The sequence below is a fragment of the Labrus mixtus genome, chromosome 2, assembly GCF_963584025.1.
Source record: "Labrus mixtus chromosome 2, fLabMix1.1, whole genome shotgun sequence".
Lineage (NCBI taxonomy): Eukaryota > Metazoa > Chordata > Actinopteri > Labriformes > Labridae > Labrus > Labrus mixtus.
In genome coordinates this window covers 26,199,136-26,217,195 of record NC_083613.1, presented here as the reverse complement: position 1 = coordinate 26,217,195, position 18,060 = coordinate 26,199,136, and the positions used below count along the sequence as shown (strand labels likewise).

The following is an 18,060-nucleotide window of genomic DNA, read 5'->3' as shown; positions in this document are numbered from 1 at the left end:
GATAAAGTCAAACTTAGAGACAGGTGAAAATGTTTGCTGTCTACCCCCCTCAACACACAAACATTTAGAAGAGCTCATTTGCAAAAGCTCTTAACTCCGTTTTAAAATATGTCAAAAAACTGTATTTATTTAGTGTTTATTTCAGGTAATATCACTCAGACTGAAGTTAAGTGGCATTGGATGAGTTCCCCTTAGACTGTATTGTGTTTTTGCACCAGAACAGATTTGGGATCACGTAACAGCTCTATTTAAAGTGCTAATCAAAACTCTCAGGGCACTCTTTTTGCAAACTGAACTTGAACTTTTCTTACATTATGAATGTTATTGATTGGTTCTTAGACCCTGTTAATCATGCTTTTAAAGCAATTTGGCGAATACAGTGGGAAATAACTCGTTTATTTTTACTTTTGAAGTCATACATATAGAGCTGGTTTCAATTATGCTGACTTTGTGATATGACAGAGCATATATTTTTACGTTGTATTATGTTCATTTAAAGATGTTATTTGTACATTAATGTATGTAGTTGTAGAAAACAGAGAGAGAGAAAATAAGTAGATGTTGCAGGAAAGTGACAAAAGTAACAACTTAAGATTCATTTCTCAATGTTTTGTTCTCCAACACGATGTATGTTTAAGGTTTTGATTTGAAAATGTACAGCTTTGTAAAATTACTTTTCTCTTCTGTAATCACAACTACAACTTGTTGGTTATCAGCAGCTGCCCTCTAGTGGTACATTCATGTTACAGCAAGCATACACAACTACTACACACTGTTTGCTCAGAGCTGTAGATGGTCCACAGTTCATCTGTGTTATTTCCGGGGAAAAAAATGTATCACTTATAATTTTTTCCAGCTTAACTAAGTTGGAAAATATTTATTGAGGAGGATATTTCTGGTACATTAATTCTACACAACAATGACGGCTTACAATGTTTCTTGCCGTAGGCCTACACAGTTTCCTTCTTCTCAAAGTTTCTGGGCTGATGACGTCAAAGTGCCCTGCATATTGTGTCACGAGACTAAGTATGCACGTGCTTTTTAAAACTACGAAAGCTGTCCATGGTGCTGAATAACAACTTATCTGATTTAGGTTGGATTTGGTCTTCTTGTTATCTCTTAAATACAAATTAAAATAATAAAAAAAAACATAAATAAAACTGTTCAACATTTAAAAGTTGTTTTTCTTAATGATTTGTTTCTCGCTGGCGTGTTGTCGTTTCTTTTCTTTTTTTCTCCTCCACTGTCCGAAACCGAAGCGGTCTTCCGGGACGCAGCTGCAGCCGTATCAGCCTGTGTCAGGGCTTTCACACTGTGCTGCTGCTGCTGCTGCTGCTGCATTTTAATGTCGCTCAGGCTGGCGGGTAAAAGCTGCTGCCGTCACTGTACACGGCCTCGTCTCCTGTTTTGAATGTGCGAGAAAGAAACATGACATCTTCCAAACAGTTTCTACTGACCGCTCTGGCGTTGCTGTTTATTTGCGGAGCAGCTGAACGCAAAAGGATTTACAAATGTCCTTCAGGATGCTCGTGCACCACTCGTGCACCAAGGAGACGATCATCTGCGTCGGAACCTCACAGATCCCGAAGACTATACCGAGCGAGATCAACTCACTGTCAGTAACTAATCCTATCTTTTCTACCAAAGTGAATGATCTGTGTTTTTTTTTTTTTAATTTAAAAACAAAGCAGTCCATGTTGCGTTTGAGGAGACAGTGTCTGTCCTGAGCTCCCTGCCCTGCAGAGTTGGCTCTCGTTGTGTCTGGTACAGAGTGTAAAGATGTCACAGTCTGTCTCTGACTCTTTGATTGAATGTGTTTCTCTAACAGGAGCATGGTGAATGGATCTATTTCTGAAGTCACAGAGGGAATGTTTTCACTGATGCCCTCTCTTCAGCTGTTGTAAGTGAACTGTTGTCTAACTGCAGATCAGACATTGACATGCAGGGCTTTGTTGTGCAGACAGTAAACACAAACACACCTTAAAGTAAATAGATTATTATTCATGCAAACATCCTCCGTCACTCTCCTCTGGAATTCGAAGTTTAAGGAAGCAAAGTAAGGGAGGTTTTCATGATCTGTTCTTTTTTTTTAATGTAAGGGTTAACTTTTCTTTTAACAGACTTCTAAATGCAAACTCGATGACCACAATCAAAGACGATGCTTTCTCTGGACTTCCACATCTGGAATATTTGTGAGTATTATTTATATTGTTAGTACTTTACAAATGGACAGCTTTACAAATCTTATGTGTATATACAGTATGACATCATGTTTTCTTTCTCTAAAAGTATATTCAAATGAGACATAACCGTTAACAACTGGAATACACTACATATTAATAACTATCTTTATATACTGTTATTTTTATTTAAATACAACTTCAAATTATCCTACAACCTGCCCCATCCCCCATCTATCTAAAACAAACTATAAAATTAAGTTAAAGATAGAATATAATGTGTCACACTGTTTCATTAACTAATGGTTTTGTTATTTTACACTTGTGGAGCAGATTCATCGAAGGGAACAAGATTGAAACGATCACCAAGAATGCCTTTCGTGGTCTGCGAGATTTGACTCATCTGTAAGTTTGCTGACGTTTCCCTCTGTCCATCCACTCAGCATCTGTACCAATGAATCAACTCTACAACAAAGACAGACAGATTTAACACGTTGAAACAAAAATAGTAAGAAATGACGATGATTATAATCTACATTCCTCCCTGTGACTCTGACTTAGATCACTCGCCAATAACAAGATGAGGTTTCTGCCCAGAGATCTGTTTTTCTACTTGGATTCGTTACTGGAGCTGTGAGTAAGCAGTTGTGTCAGCAATGTGTGTGTGTGTGCGAGTATGTGTGTTAGTGTGTGTGTTAGTGTGTGTGTTAGTGTGTGTGTGTGTGTGTGTGTTAGAGTGTGTGTGCATCTTCCTTTTCTTTACTGCCTTTCAAAGTGAAGCTGACTCAGACTGTTTTATATTTCACTGCATTAAGAGGGCAGCAATATTCAGTTTGCTTCTCCCTCCTCTTTTTGTATTGCATCACAGTTTCATCATGACGTTTATTTTTAGCCTACTCTGTACTATTATCTTCTCAGGTATATTTTTTAACAACATGTTATTGTAAAAATGAAAAAAAAAGTGATTGTCTATGATATATGGTTTGGTTGCAATCTCAGGAGCCAACTTATAGGACTTTGAACTAAAACATAAACATGTGTCACCCATGTAAACTGCAAGGTTTTTTTATATCTCGCAGCATGCAGCTTAATCATTATGATTATCAAGAAATGTATAGACAATCATAGAATATTTTCAAGATTGAGTTATTCTTAACATGTGGAGCGACGTACCCACTACAACTTTCAACACTATTTATCTCTTTCTCTTGACAAGTTACAAAAATCGTACTTTTCTTTCTGAGTAAATCTTTTCACCCGATTTGGCAGACGCTGATGATTCCCTTTGTCGTGCTTTAGTGACCTGCGAGGAAACTCGTTCCAGTGCAACTGCGACAACAAATGGCTGATGATGTGGCTGAAAAACACAAATGCCACAGTATCAGATGTCTTCTGTGCCGGGCCCAGTGACATGAAGGGCAAGCGGCTCAACGACCTCCCCATTCCGCCGGGCGAGTGCATCTCCACAGGTAACATGACAAGCACACTGCACAAGGGAATTATGGACAGTCATGGGTAAAGCTCGATACTCTGAAAAAGAGGGGAAAGACAGAAAAGCCAGGAAGACACCAAGTAGTAAATCAATACAAGTGTTAAATTATTCAACAGGACTCTACCACGCAATATTCTGCACTAAAAACAATGAAGCCCACTCTGAACCTGCTAGCATGCATTAAACATCACATCGTGTATGTACACACACACACACACACACACACACACACACACATGCAGAAACATACACAACCAGCTAGATTGAATAACAAGTAGAGGCATGCTGTTTGAACTGCATGACTTATTCCTGTATCACAACACAAAGGTAAGCATTCCCTGTTTATCTCATCAAGAATTCAATGTTGTCAAAGTAAATGGTTTTATTTGTATTCCAGATCTTAGCTTTCTAATGTTTAGCATGTACACGATTTACCTTCACACCTTCATACCATGCAAACAATTGTTACTTTATAGTGAACCAGAAGCACAACTTTGGCTGATGGAGATTTGATTAGGTATTTGACATTACGGCGACAGTTTGTACTGTGTTATTTTCACAATTGTTTGTCCCATCGATTTCATTTCTGTGTTTATGAAATGTTCACAGGTTGAGTATCAATGGACATAAAAAACAGAGAAGTCAAAGTTAAATCACTGCAACTGACTTACTATAATCAAATGTACTATAAAACTTCAAGACTGATATCAGGAGGTTAAGTCAATAAACTCAAATATGAAACAAAATTAAAACCCAAATAAAGCAGCCATGACAACGAGAAGCTTGGCTCATGTAATCCAAGCTGTTTGATCCTCTCACGTTGTCAGCAGACCTAACAGTTTCTGTATTTGTCTGCATTTCACAGACTTTGTGCGTCATCAGTCGATTCCCATTCAGTCCATGTCAGCGGACATCTTCTCCTTCAAAGAGGACATCTATGTGGCAATGGCTGCTCCCAACTCCAACAGCTGCGTGGTCATGGAGTGGGATCACGTCGAAATGAATTTCAGGAAGTTTGACAACATAACAGGTTTGACGAAACTGACCCCGGGTCTTTTTTTTTTAAGAAAGTAGAACATATATCTTCAAAGGGGACCGACCTGTGTGCATATGATTGTACACCACAACCAGTAACATGAGGTATGTAGAGAAGGACCTGTTGGTGATGGTGATGGATCTTTGAAAGTCATTTTAAGAGGAAAACTGGATGTCTCGCACGTTCAAGATGACTTTTAATGACATCTTCTGACTTGTATTACCACTGACATCCTCTTTATCTTCACAGGGAAGTCTGTCGTTGGCTGCAGGTCGGTTCTGATCGACAACCACGTCTTGATAATTGTTACTCAGCTCTTTGGTGGCTCCCATATCTACAAGTTTGACGATCAGCAGAACAAGTTCGCAAAGTTTCAAACTATCGAGGTCTTCAACATCTCGAAGCCGAACGACATCGAGGTCTTCCAGATGGACGGCGATTGGTACTTTGTGATCGTGGACAGCTCAAAGGCAGGTTTATCTACTCTCTACAAATGGACTGACCAACCAGACCGCAATGAAACTGGATTTTACTCCTACCAGTTCCTACACGAGTGGTTCCGTGACACAGATGCCGAGTTTGTCGAGGTAGACGGGAAGTCTTATCTCATCTTAGCCAGTCGATCTCAGGCCCCCGTCATCTACCTGTGGAACAAGAGCACCCTGAAATTCATCCAGCACGGTGAGATCCCACATGTTGACGACGTAGTGGCAGTCAAAGCATTTAAGTTGGAGGGCGACTGGTTTCTGGCCATGACTTGCTACATCGGTGACTCCAAAGTCCTCAAATGGACCAATAAGCAGTTCACCGAGGTGCAGGCTCTGCCGTCTCGAGGAGCTATGATCCTCCAGCCGTTCACCTTCACAGACAGGCACTACCTTGCTCTCGGCAGTGATTATTCCTTCACACAGATCTACCTCTGGGACATGGAGACCAAAACCTTTCATAAATTCAAAGACATTTACGTGCAGTCGCCTCGGTCGTTCATAGCAGTGAACACTGACCGCAGGAATTTTATCTTCTCCTCAAGCTTCAAGGGCAAGTCCATGGTTTTTGAGCATATCATAGTAGATTTGAGCTTATAATACCTCGTAAAATAATGAGTGATCAAACTACGAGTCAACTAAATAGCTTAATAATGCGTTTGCTACAAAGGAATTATAAATGCAGCCGATCTTCTTCATGCAACCTTTGTTGGATGACAGACCACCAAAACAAAGTGAAGGCAATAAAGCTTGAAGCTAAAGGCTGGCACAATTAGGAAATAATGGCCACCTTTAAAATGTACCCAGAATAAATATACTTGTAGCATACTATCAATTAAATTTAAGGGTATTTACAATAATTCTATCCAGTAAACAATGGGCAAGTCAATGGATGTCCTTTCTGGCCATGTCAACCATCCACTTTAAACTGGAAACCCCAAACAGGAATTAAACACCAATATGTTGAGTATAATATGACATTGCAATACAATTTTATAATATATCTAATAGTGGACCTGTAAACGTGGTGCTTATTTAGTTGCCTCAAGGAATGGAAGAAAAAGTAAGAGCCTGAAATACGTCACAAAAACTGACCTAACATTGATTTCTGCATAATCTATATTCTAATGTTCTAAAGCAGACAGGTGTGTATGCCGTGTTGTGGGACCAAGTCTGGGGGTAAAAATATATATATACTATAAAGGCGACAATTAAAGCAGAGTTAAGATGCAAAAACCATTGAAGCATAAACATTACAGCGAAAGCCTCGCGTCCTTGTGGCTCTGTTGTTTCTTAAAGGTGGTGTTTTCAGACAGACTCTCCTGGCAGGTATTCATGGTGTTACGCTTGGCCATATAAACAAAAAAGTGATAGATGTGTGCAAATGCAGTACAAACCTTAATTTCTCATTTCCTCTCACATGGCTACATGCGGAAGAGGGTGTGTTTTTTCTTATTGTCAATTTTTTTTTTTTTTTAATTACAGAATTTGATGGATTTAGCGAATAAAAAATAATTTTGTATGCGTTTGGGAGAAAGTTTTCTTCATGCTCAGCAACTCAGAAAACTGTTTGGCTTTAGCACTGAAACTAAAACGCCAAGTCACCATAAAATTCTCCTCACTGGACAAGTGAAGGGTTTAGTTATGGGCAGCTTGAACTTCTGAGTCTCCAGAAGATATTTTGGAGACGTATAATACCAATAAGTGGAATAACTGATGATTCAAAAGTGCATGAAAACAAGAGTGTCTTCAAAGAGCTGAACGTGTTAAACAATATTATGAGCTTAAGCTGAACTGCATCTATATATTTATGACTAACTACTGTATGAACAGAGCGCCTGAAACGTGGCTTAACAAAATTAAATGTACTTCTGATTTCTATGCAAAATGTATAATACTGAATGTTGCTCTGAATTACAATCACAAGGTTAATTGTGTGCTGCTACGATATTGTATAAAACACAAATGTGTCTTCTTTTCTTTACTAATCATTTGATATGTTTCATTAGGATACATTATTTTAACATACATTATAATGGAATAATGTATATATGAGGCTTTGGTCTTGGCTTGTTATAAAATTCTAACAAGATTTAGCATAAACATTTTTGTTTTGTTTGCATTTCAGATTTCATGAAAATCTAAAGTTTTTCCCTCATATACAATCTATCTTCTTTCACATTCAGCCATATGTATGAAGGGCTTTGTGTGTATGCATTAAAGAACATTTAACCACAAATATTGTTGTCTTTTTCTCACTCTGTTCTCTATCGTGGATCATGCCCACATGATGAAACGTGTCCATAAATAAAAACACAGTGCTTCTGGCCTCTACTCGGAGACAGCATTTTCTATATCCATTAACAACAACAAAAGACACAATGGTACATTTTAGAGGGTTTGAATTGAAAAGTGCTGTAATGTTCTCTTAAAATTGTTTAATGCTTTGTTATTTGGTACCTCAGGGAGAGGTTCACATGACCTCTTTTTTTAAACAGCAAAAGATGTATTTTCAATCAAATGTGGGCATTCAACAGAAGCAGTTATTTACTGAACTCTATCCACCTCTCTCTCGCTCTCTCTGTCTATCTATCTACAATAGTAAAAATCATTGTGTATAAAATAACGACAGCGATAAATAAATAAATTTAAATAAATGTAATCATTTAAATAAATTTAAATAAATGTATTTATTTAAATTTTTAATTTAATTTAAATTAATTAATTTAAATTTATCTGTAAATTCGCTACTTTGACTCTTTCATCTTGTTTGTTCTTTGCATTGCAGTATTTTGGAAGTCTATTTTCTACAAAAAATTTTTTTGTTCAAAAGTCAGCTGGGTTAATGATTTACCTTCCACGCAACAATAAGGACAGTAAAACATACACATTTTGTTTTTTTATTATTATTTCCAGTGCAAATTACTGAATCTACGCACTTGATTTATCCTCTCAGTTCAACGACGCTTTCTGAGTGCGTCGTGACGATTCTCTGACGTCAGCCTGACGAGCGGAAGTGATGAAAATCGCGTCTCTCGAACACTTTAATCCGTTTTGATGATGCAAAAAAAAAAAATGTCTGTAAAGCTGACCCTTAAACCCAGCCGGGCGTTGTTCATTTGAAACTCACCTTTCGTCATTTTTATTGTCTTTTTTTTTTTTTGTGGCGTGCAGTGAGATGGATCCGTCCAGGAGGAGCGAGAGTGACTGGCAGGGTCTGCTGAACGAGGTGAGACTGAGGAGGAAAACACAGACACAGAGTCACAACCTGCACTGAGCCTGTGCACCAAACTGTCACAGAACCAGGAGATTTGAGTGTTTGAATTTTGTTTTTAGCCTCAAATGTGTTGCTATATGTAATTTAGAAAACAGGGTTGGTTGTTTCTCTGTTTACGAGGAATGTAAATAAGGAAGTAGATTTTTCTCTATTTTTTCCTTGTGCCTGCAGAGCTAAATACCAGGCTACACAATGACATGTAAACTGTGAACACAGGTGTAAAGCAGGTATAATGACATTCATCAGGTTTATACTGATTATCTGTAGCAAACAAAAAAAAGGTGACGAATTATTACATTATCCTGTATTATCGCAGAATATATATATTTTTTAAATTGCCACAAAAAAGCCATTTCTTCTGCCAGAATGACTCTTAACATTAGTATTAGCAATTTGTCCAAACAAGATGAACAGATTATTTGATAGTGAAAATAATAGTTGCAGAAGTTAACAGGATGAAGATGAGAAGGTGTCATTGTGATTTAAATTATGTTTTTTTCTAGTATGCTGTACGGCTTCATTGTCTTCTTCAGCAAACAGTAAAAATAGTTTTAAGATTCAGGATATGGAAGATATACTCTGCCTAGGTGCAGGAGGAACAGATTTAAAAACTGTTCCTGGTACCATTGGTCTCCTCAACAGCATCGTGATGTTTGTATTTGAGTGTTCATTGTGTGTAACCCAGTTTTTCTTGTTTTATTCGCTGCCGGCTGGAAAGCAAATTGCCCCTCGGGGATGATAAATTTACCTTGATAACACTGCCTACCTAGCTTGAATTGAACAGTACTCGTTTCACTTTCTCCTTTCCTGATAACATATCTGTCCTTCCATGCAGTTTGTGATTTGTAAGCGGAAGTTGGAGAGCAAAAAGGAGGCCCTCCTGATTCTGTCTAAAGAGTTGGACAGCTGTCAGCAGGAGAGAGATCAGTACAGACTGATGGCCAATCAGCTCAGAGAGCGACACCAAGGGTTGAAGAAGAAGTACAGAGAACTTATTGTAAGTCCCCTCTGTGTGTGCTGAACTAGTACATCTTAAAGATGCATCATAATGGTTATAACAAGTCATCAAAGTGAGAATGAAACATTCCAGTGTCCATCATCCACGATTAAATGTTGGGAATGTTGCATTTAATGACATTTCACTTTTTTTTTCCCTGTCTCATAGGATGGAGATCCCTCTCTGCCTCCAGAGAAGAGAAATCAGGTGAGCGCAGATGTTTTTCAACAAATAAAATAAAAGGACATTTGGCAGCTTTACAAACTGGTAGGGACTTCAATACCCACAATTCTCGGCTGGTCTTTTTTATAATTTAAGTTCAAATACTCAGAGGGGAAAAGAATCAAACACTTAACCAAAGTGAATCCAGCTGTGTCTTGATGGAGCTTTGAGAATCACGCCTTGTACACAATGCAGCGATACGAACCGCACATTCGTCGATCACTGTCTTTGAGTTTAGAGCATTTGCTGCTGGCGCTCAAAACGACAGAATACATTACCGATTCCCTGCGGCTAACCCAGATGTTTCCATCACGTTTGGTCAAAACATATATTTAATATATATATAAGAAATATTTACGCAAAAGGAACTTTGTTATGTTCAGCTGTGAATGTAAACGCTGCATTGATGATTTAACAGCTGATTGGAGCTTGTGTGAACGTCCTCGTGTGTATTATGTTTGTGTCTCTTTTCAGGTGAATTTGGCTCAGCTGCTGCGAGACTCCAGAGACAAAAACAGTCAACTCTCTGAGGAGGTGAAAGAGCTGAAACAACGACTACTGGAGGCCCAGGGTGACAACAAGGTACCGTCCTGTCTTTTATGTGCTGTACACAATCACTTGTGCTTACATAATATCAAAGGTAACCGCTTCTGTCGGTCCTAACAGCTTCTACGAATGACCATCACCAAGCAGAGGCTGGGGGACGAGGAGGTCGGTGCTCGTCACTTCCCTGCACATGAACGACAGGATCTGGTCAAACAGTTAGAGAGAGCTGGAGAGCAGGTGAGAGGGAGAGGTCACAGCGCACTGCTCTGTTTCTGTCCACAGAGTCAGTGTTTATCCTGAAAATCTATTATTCAAGAAAATAATTATAATTTATATAATTCAATAATTCATATATTTATAATACATGTATTACAGTTATGAGCCCAAATAACAGGAAGGACAAGTGGCGTATTATGTAGAGACTAGAGTGAACTAAAATGCATGTACTGTGATTGATTTCTTAAATATTTAAAAACTGTATATACTACAGTATGAGTGGATGAAACAGTAAAACTATAACCAGCAAGTAAAATGAAAAACACTCACCCCCGTAGTGCTGTGTGTCCCTGCAGAACGAGGTTCTCGAGCACAGCATGAAGTCACTCACAGACGAGCTGCAGGACGTACGAGCGGAGCGCGACGTGTTTCAGCAGAAGGCTCATCGCCTCAACGTGGAAATGAACCACATCGTGGGCAACGACGACATACGGATTGTGGACATAGACGCACTCTGCATGGAGAACAGGTTGGTTCATAAAACCACGTTTGATTAATGCCACCTTTTCACACGGTTGTTCATACGATTTGCAGCGACGTCCACAGTCAAAGGAACGATCTCAGAGTGTAGGCTGAACGCTGTTAAAAGTTCAGATTATATCTTTATGTCGATTTTTTTTACGTGTGTAAAAAGATTGCAACACATTTTATTTGGATCGGACAAAGAAAGAACTGACAGCTTGATTTCACTGATGAAGGTTTATGTCTTCTGAATCTGGATTATTAATGATGAATCAATAATCCTTCAGGTATTTGCATGAACGCTTCGGTCAACTTCAAGAAGAAATCAACTTGCTCAAAAAAAATCTGATGAAGTACAAGGTACATTTTTATCATGTTGAGTTTTGTAACATTTGACTTCTGGAGTTGTGTTTGGATTTTTTTTTTTATAGTTTCTTAATTCCATGTTTTCTGTGGTTTCAGAGCGCCCTGGAGTGTCGGAAGAATTCTAAAATCAGTGGGAAAGCAAACAGCAGTGCACTGACTGGGGTGCTCTCTGCTAAACAAGGTCAGTTTTTTAATTCACAAAGTAGAATCCATAACACCATGTAAACATACACGGCTGTGTCATAGAAGGAGAAGAACGGGCGCTGGAATCCTAGTGGTTAGTACACGCGCCCCATCTACGGAGGCTATAGTCTTCCTAGCGGGGCGGCCCAGATTTGAATCTGACCTGTGGCTCCCCCTGCATGTCATTCCCCTCTCTCTCTCTCTCTCCCTCCCCTTCTCCCCTCATTTCTAACTCTATCCACTGTCATATCTCTAAATAAGGGCATAAAAAGTCCCAAAATAAACCTTGACAAAAAGAAGAATACAGCCCCGTGTTCATGTGCTTTAACCTGTGCCTCATGTCGTGTGTGCAGTGAAGGAGTTGTTGCTGTCTGAAGAAAACGGCTGCAGCCTGCCGGTGACTCCTCAGTCCATCACAGACCTCAAGTCTCTGGCCACAGCTCTGCTGGAAACCATCCACGAGAAGAACATGGTGATTCAGCACCAACGCCAGATCAACAAGTACTTCTCCACCTCAAACCTCACACTCGTATGACGACGTATTGACTTCGATGACATACAGAATGCTTGATTTTTGACTTTTTTTTTTGTGTATTTTTTTTTGTCATCAGGATTCTTGGAACTCGCGTGGCAGAGCTAGAAACCAAACTAAAAACATTAGAAATGTCCGGACTGTGGAGCCTGCCAGGTGAACACCTTGAGAAACTTAGATGTGTCATTGACTCTTGGATTCTTCAGACTGTTAAACAATAATTTATTATCTTTTCCTCTGTCCTTTTTGTTTTCTCCATCTTGCTACCTGGAGGCCTGACTTATAATGTTTCTCTGGGAATTTATGGAAGTATGTTCCTCCTCAGTTAAAATCATTCACTTTAACATTTTGAACTTTGTCACCTATCATCTTTTCTAATATTTCCCCAAAACCACTCGTTTCTGTCCAATCAAACCGCTTTAAGTAGTGACATATGCATGACTGAATTTCCACGTCTTCACAAATGTTTACTGTTAATAAAATGTTCCGCTCAAACAGGAGGAAAAGACGCCATCATACTGAATCCTCATCAGGCTGAATCAACAGAGTCTCCTGCACATGAAGGTAAAAGTGGCTGTAATTTGTCTAGTCATCTATTGATCCATGTGTTGGTGGGATTATATTCCTTAAATCATCTTTTCTGACAGGTGACGAAGTATCTGAGAACAGAGTCGCCGATCAGCAGAGCTCTGAAGAAGTCCCACAGCAAGACAGTGGACCTCCACCTGTGTCAGGTGATGCAGAGGGACTTCAAGGTGAACTTCAAGAGGGACTTAAAGAGGGACTTCAAGATGAACTTCAAGAGGGACTTAAAGAGGGACTTCAAGATGAACTTCAAGAGGGACTTCAAGAGGGACTTCAAGATGAACTTCAAGAGGGACTTCAAGAGGGACTTCAAGAGGGACTTCCAGAGGAGGCAACATCTGCATCCAACGAGGAGACATGCCAGCAGAATCCTTCAACCCAGTCAGCTGAACTAGAACCGCTCAGCAATCGGACAGAAACATCAGAGAAGGAGGAGCGTTGTGATGCTGGCCAGTCACAAAGCACGACTGATTTCACAGCTATGACGGGCGACGGGTCGAAGGAAGAGGAATGTCAGAGTGATTCTCCTCTTAAATTTACAAATGTAACACAAAGTGTGTCAGATCTCTCACGACAAACTTTAGAGGGATCAGGAGGACACGAGGATGAGTTGGATGAACACAATGAAGAGCTGGAAACTGTTGAAAGTGAGTGTATTCTAATAGAGGGAGACATCAGCGACGATGAATTCACTGCTGCTGCTGCTGCTGCTGCAAGCACCGCAGAGGAGCAGGAGAACCAGGAGACAGATGGAGACAGGTGTTTGTGAAGTCATGAAACCTAAGATAGGAGCGATAGGAATGTATGATGCATCACCATCACAAAGCTCATTTCTAACATCAATCAGAAGAAATAGGCCCTATTTGGCTTTACAGTGTATCAAATACATCAAAAGCTTCATATGCTTCTGTTTAGTTATGGATCCTACATCTGCATCAGACTCTGAATCCATCTTTGAAAAATAATATCCTGGCACTAGATGAAGGGTGAATATACTACAGTCAATGTAGTGAGAAGGATACAAAACAAACATTGAAAAAGTGTCAAATGCTTCCATAGTCTCATGTAGCGCTACCCTTTGAACTAGTCCTTAAGTATGCAGACATCAGCGTAGAACAACATGTTGTTGCTTAATATAAAAATGCTGCTAAAACAACCACAACTCCTCTGGGATGTGTGTTTGTTTGACAACAGAGATCTTCTCCACTCTAGTCCGAAGAGCATAAGTGAGGTTGTGCAATATGGTTTGGCCCTCAGTTGGTGTTCCGGCTAATCCTGAATTTATAAGATGGGTTTGAGGTCTGAACATTACGCCTCTGTTATTTTCTTCCACTCCAAACTGGAGGGGAACAAACATTAGTTTAAGGGCCCTCGCTTTTTGCATGTTTAGTGTTAAAACTGGAAATGGTTATTGCCAAACTGTTTTTGAAAAGTTGAAAGCTGCGCGTTGTGTGGGCGGAGAGTTGAGGAACTGTGATTTTTTTGTTATGAGAAATAGCGAAGGAATGTGGCTGATGGATCAGAACTATAAAAAAAAAGGGCGATTGCTATTAGTTGACCATGAACTTAAAGACGTGATGTTGCTTACACTTTATCAGAATATTTCTCATTTAACGCTCTACCTCTGTACACACTTCCCTCCTGTTGTAAAGAAACACTCATCACTAAGTCAAAATAAATAAATACAGGAGACAATATTTGAGCTAAGAAGCAGCTATATTTAGTTTCTTTACACATAATACAAAAACATACCATTTCATTTTTTTAGTACAGTTAGGCCAGCAGGTTTCACAATACTACACAAGATTTTATTTTTAACCATGAAAACAACAATATTACCAAAACGCTGCATGACAATATGCTTTTTGATTTATCACAGGTAATTTCACGTTCCCTTATATACTATGTTTTTGTTAGACAGTCACAAATATTCAAAGGTGAACCAGACCTTCTCTGGTTGATATGAAACAAAAAGATGTAAAGTAGAAGTTATTTGTTACACAATGAAGCAACAACATAAAGAATACCAGCACAGATATTTAGATTCTGTTTTTTTTGTGGTGACCAATATTAACTGACCAGATATAAACTTCATAGAGCCATATGTATTGAATGTGTGTAAAACAATGTATAGAAAATGTCTTTATTTCTGCAAAATTAAATTTTCAGATCCTGATTTGTTGTGAGTGGTAAAACTGCTGATTTTGTAAAATGCTGCTGTAAAAGTAGAGCTCAACATTTCAGACAATGAAGGTTTCCTCAACTAAATGCTAACATCAGCATGCGTGCATTGTGCAAGGACAATGATGACGTGAAGCTGAGGCTGATGGGAAGATTATATTTGGGCAGAATTTTGTCATTAAGGATGTTTTACTATTGACTAAATGGGGGTAAACAAAAAAAAAAGAGATTGAGAAAATCAGCAAAATTGGAAGTATAAGCTATAGGACCCCCCCCCAATCAGCTGCACCAAATTTCATGGCAGTCTACCCAATAGTTTAGTAACATAGTCTGAACCAAACTTATGGACCTTCTAACTAGCTGCTAAAAGATATATGCAAATGATGATTCTATTTTAAAAGTATTTAAACTCCTATAATGTTTGGAGATTTAATTTGCCTTTGATCAACACAGAATACAAAAGGATACAATGAGTGATTAAACTGGTTAGTTGACTTGCAGGATCAATATTTCCTCAGCCTCCTGGTGTACTGCTTATGATGTATGTTCCACAGATTGGAGGAGGAGATCCCAATAATACAGCAGCCGAGCCTCCGGCCTGCGTTTCCATGCAGCAGACTCCCAGCGTCTCCGCCACGCCCCATGTCGTCGATCTTCTCGTGGATCACCACGGCTCTTCCAATCACAGACTGATCTCCAAACAGCGTCGCCCGGGATTTGATTACTGCGTTGATTTTACCTTGCTGGGGCGTGAAGTTACCCAAGTCTCCGGGGTGGTTGGGGTGGTACACTACTTCTGGGTTGTAGTGGCCTCCGGTGGAGTCGCAGCCCTGGCTCAGGTCTCCATACTGATGGATGTGCACCGCTCTGGCATCCTGAGCGCCCTCTTTGGGGAGGCCATTGAACCGAAGCAGGATTTCAAGTGCTTGGTACTCCTCCTGTCTGAACAGCACTTGGCCGGTCACTTTGAGCAGTCCATCAGGTAGAGAGCTGCTGGGTCTCATTTTACAGACTGCAAACATGGTGCCATTGTTCTCGAGAGCCTCTGGAGGGGTATAACTGCCTGAGACACATCGGTGGTGGCCAGCCAGCAGAACCAATAGGGCTGCTCCCAGTATGCTCAGTGGTCTGAAAGATAGTGAAATCATCAGGATATTTACCCCTTATTTATAGTAGACAGAAGGCTACCCACACAAAAAACTTAATCAAATGTCAATACATTGAGGAATCTAAAAGGCTTATGAGATAATTAGTAGTTCTACATACATTGCATCATGTAATGAGTAAATGATAAACATTTATAAGTATTTGACATCAAGCTGCTTTTGATACAACGATGTTTACTCCAATAAGATCCATTAAAATGCATACAATCATATGTTTCATTGAATGATTTAAATGTCCAAAGTAACTAGCTGTTTTTTTTTCTCCAGCAGTGGAGTAGCAAAGGTGAAAGTACATAAAGTTCCTGAAAAGTGAAAGCCTACTTTAGAACAATAAGTTACTTCAATGCACAAACAGAAGTTCCTCTGATGTGAAAAGTACATTTCCCTGAAGTTAAGAGTTTTCCACTATTGGGATAACTTTTCATCAGAAGCTCCTTATTGTCACAGAGGTTTGCTCACATACTCTGCGCTGCATATCAAACACCTTCGCCTGTGATGTGTTTACATATTGAGAGTGGAAGAGCACAACGTAATGAGTGATATTACAGCTACAAAGAACATGTGGTTGAATAAAGCAGCACACGGAGGGTCCTTCACCTCTAATTAAAAATGGTGTCGCAGAGTTTTACCACACCAAACAAAGTTGGGACAGCCGACACGCAGAGACCTGAGATGCTACATGAGCCTTTAAAAAGTCCACTTACCCGTTCAGACGCATGGTCAGCAAATGAAGAAAAGCTGCAACAACGAAACTGTCAAATGATGCGTTTGGTGTTAATCCTTTGAGGACGTAGGATGGGACCGTTTCGTGAAAGGCTTATATAAGCGTCTCGGGAGGCGTTGTTCTCTGAGGGAGGAGCAGAGGTCTACCAACCCGCTATTTAAGCACAAGATGTCAGATTTTTATCATCTCAAGTGCGTTGTTTCCCTCTCTACTTCTCTGTCATGCTGGTTTCAGGTTGATGTTTTTTTTTTTTTTATAAGGAAAACAATAAAATAAATCTGCTGTTTGTAGTGTAGCTTAGTAATGACATGTAAACCCATGTGGGCTACTTTTTAATCTGTGTCGTTGCTTCTTCTGCTTTTGCAAAACAAACACGATATGGTGTGTCATGAACTGAAAAGAGAAACTAAGCTTTCCTCGCTTAGTTCTTATTTTGTATTTCCTATACCTGTGTTTCTTTGTCCTAGTGTGTATTCTTGGTAATGTTACATTCTTGAGTTCTGTGTGTCTTGTATTGTGTTCCTGCCTCTGTGTGTGTTTTCCCTCCAGTGTTGATTGCCCTGATTGTCTTCACCTGTGTCATTAGTCTCGCCTGTGTCTGATGACCCCCATGTCTATTTAGTCTCTGTGTTTCTTCCCTCCTGTGTCAGTTCATTGTAGTTGTGTTAGATGTTTGTACATCAGTTATCAGAGTCAGTATGTCTGTTTCCCTCGTGGCTAGTTTTCTCCTTTAATAAGTTGTGTGTTTTTGCCTTTTTGTTTAAATAAATATTTTTTTGTTAGATCTGCATCTGGGTCCTCCTCTTAGTTTTCTTGTTCTGTAACATGGTGTCAGTTAACAGGATAGATGGCGATGGTTGAATGAATTGATGAAGTTGCCATAAACCTACACTGCAAACAACAACAACAACAACAACAACAACTGCTTCATTCAAGAGAATGTGTGTTTTAAAGAAATACAGTCGGCAAAATTTAGCCGACTAATTTTCAAGGAGCTTTTTTTTAAAAATGTATTTATCTTTAAGAAGCTTTAAAATCAAATAGTAAACAAGTTATGAACTGTCGATAATATTTGTTGATGGTTTTTTGTATAATTTACAAAGTAAGTACTCTTATATTCTAAGTAAATATGACCTAGTTACTTCAGTACTTTTCAGCAGTGATGGCAAATTTTTAACCCATTAATGTCCGCAGTGGAATTATGATTCCCTTTACAGCACTTGTAGTACAAACTGAGATGAGAACACATGGAACAATAGATGACTAGACTGAGATAAAAAAAATACAAAAAATCGGTCAAGAACAGTTTTTAGTGGTTGGTCACCTGTGGTAGATTCATACACACATAGT

At 39.3% G+C, this 18,060-nt stretch overlaps 4 protein-coding genes across 15 annotated transcripts in view; 2 read left to right on the top strand and 2 right to left on the bottom strand.

Annotated features, from left to right (window-relative positions):
* The window catches only part of odam (odontogenic, ameloblast associated), a 130,137-nt gene extending 125,279 nt beyond the window's left edge, over nucleotides 1–4,858 (bottom strand). The window contains exon 1 of the mRNA XM_061059329.1: nucleotides 4,853–4,858. The gene's annotated coding sequence lies outside the window, so the exon portion shown is untranslated. The remainder of the gene's footprint in view (nucleotides 1–4,852) is intronic.
* LOC132990829 (leucine-rich repeat LGI family member 2-like) lies at nucleotides 1,318–7,269 on the top strand. The gene is made up of 8 exons (XM_061059310.1): nucleotides 1,318–1,615; nucleotides 1,829–1,900; nucleotides 2,121–2,192; nucleotides 2,514–2,585; nucleotides 2,742–2,813; nucleotides 3,480–3,649; nucleotides 4,538–4,702; nucleotides 4,958–7,269. Exons 1-8 carry the CDS (start codon nucleotides 1,512–1,514, stop codon nucleotides 5,791–5,793), a joined length of 1,563 nt encoding a protein of 520 aa, XP_060915293.1. The 5' UTR covers nucleotides 1,318–1,511; the 3' UTR covers nucleotides 5,794–7,269.
* A 994-nt stretch (nucleotides 7,270–8,263) lies between these two features.
* LOC132990780 (coiled-coil domain-containing protein 149-like) lies at nucleotides 8,264–14,815 on the top strand. 12 transcript variants are annotated; one of them, XM_061059297.1, is made up of 15 exons: nucleotides 8,264–8,422; nucleotides 9,306–9,467; nucleotides 9,636–9,674; nucleotides 10,164–10,271; nucleotides 10,356–10,472; nucleotides 10,808–10,980; nucleotides 11,261–11,333; nucleotides 11,436–11,520; nucleotides 11,876–12,023; nucleotides 12,134–12,210; nucleotides 12,328–12,363; nucleotides 12,553–12,618; nucleotides 12,702–12,809; nucleotides 12,906–12,932; nucleotides 12,993–14,815. In XM_061059297.1, the coding sequence occupies exons 1-15, from the start codon at nucleotides 8,372–8,374 to the stop codon at nucleotides 13,406–13,408; spliced, it is 1,686 nt and encodes a 561-aa protein (XP_060915280.1). In that variant the 5' UTR covers nucleotides 8,264–8,371; the 3' UTR covers nucleotides 13,409–14,815. The 12 variants fall into 12 exon arrangements, with proteins under 12 accessions (XP_060915280.1, XP_060915260.1, XP_060915246.1 ...); XM_061059277.1 differs by having other exon boundaries at nucleotides 12,870–12,932; XM_061059263.1 differs by having other exon boundaries at nucleotides 12,858–12,932.
* Nucleotides 14,337–16,938, bottom strand: LOC132990855 (extracellular superoxide dismutase [Cu-Zn]-like). Its single transcript, XM_061059346.1, has 2 exons — nucleotides 16,691–16,938; nucleotides 14,337–15,948 (listed from the first exon to the last, which is right to left on the bottom strand). Exons 1-2 carry the CDS (start codon nucleotides 16,702–16,704, stop codon nucleotides 15,324–15,326), a joined length of 639 nt encoding a protein of 212 aa, XP_060915329.1. The 5' UTR covers nucleotides 16,705–16,938; the 3' UTR covers nucleotides 14,337–15,323.
* Between the last annotated feature and the right edge of the window lie 1,122 nt (nucleotides 16,939–18,060).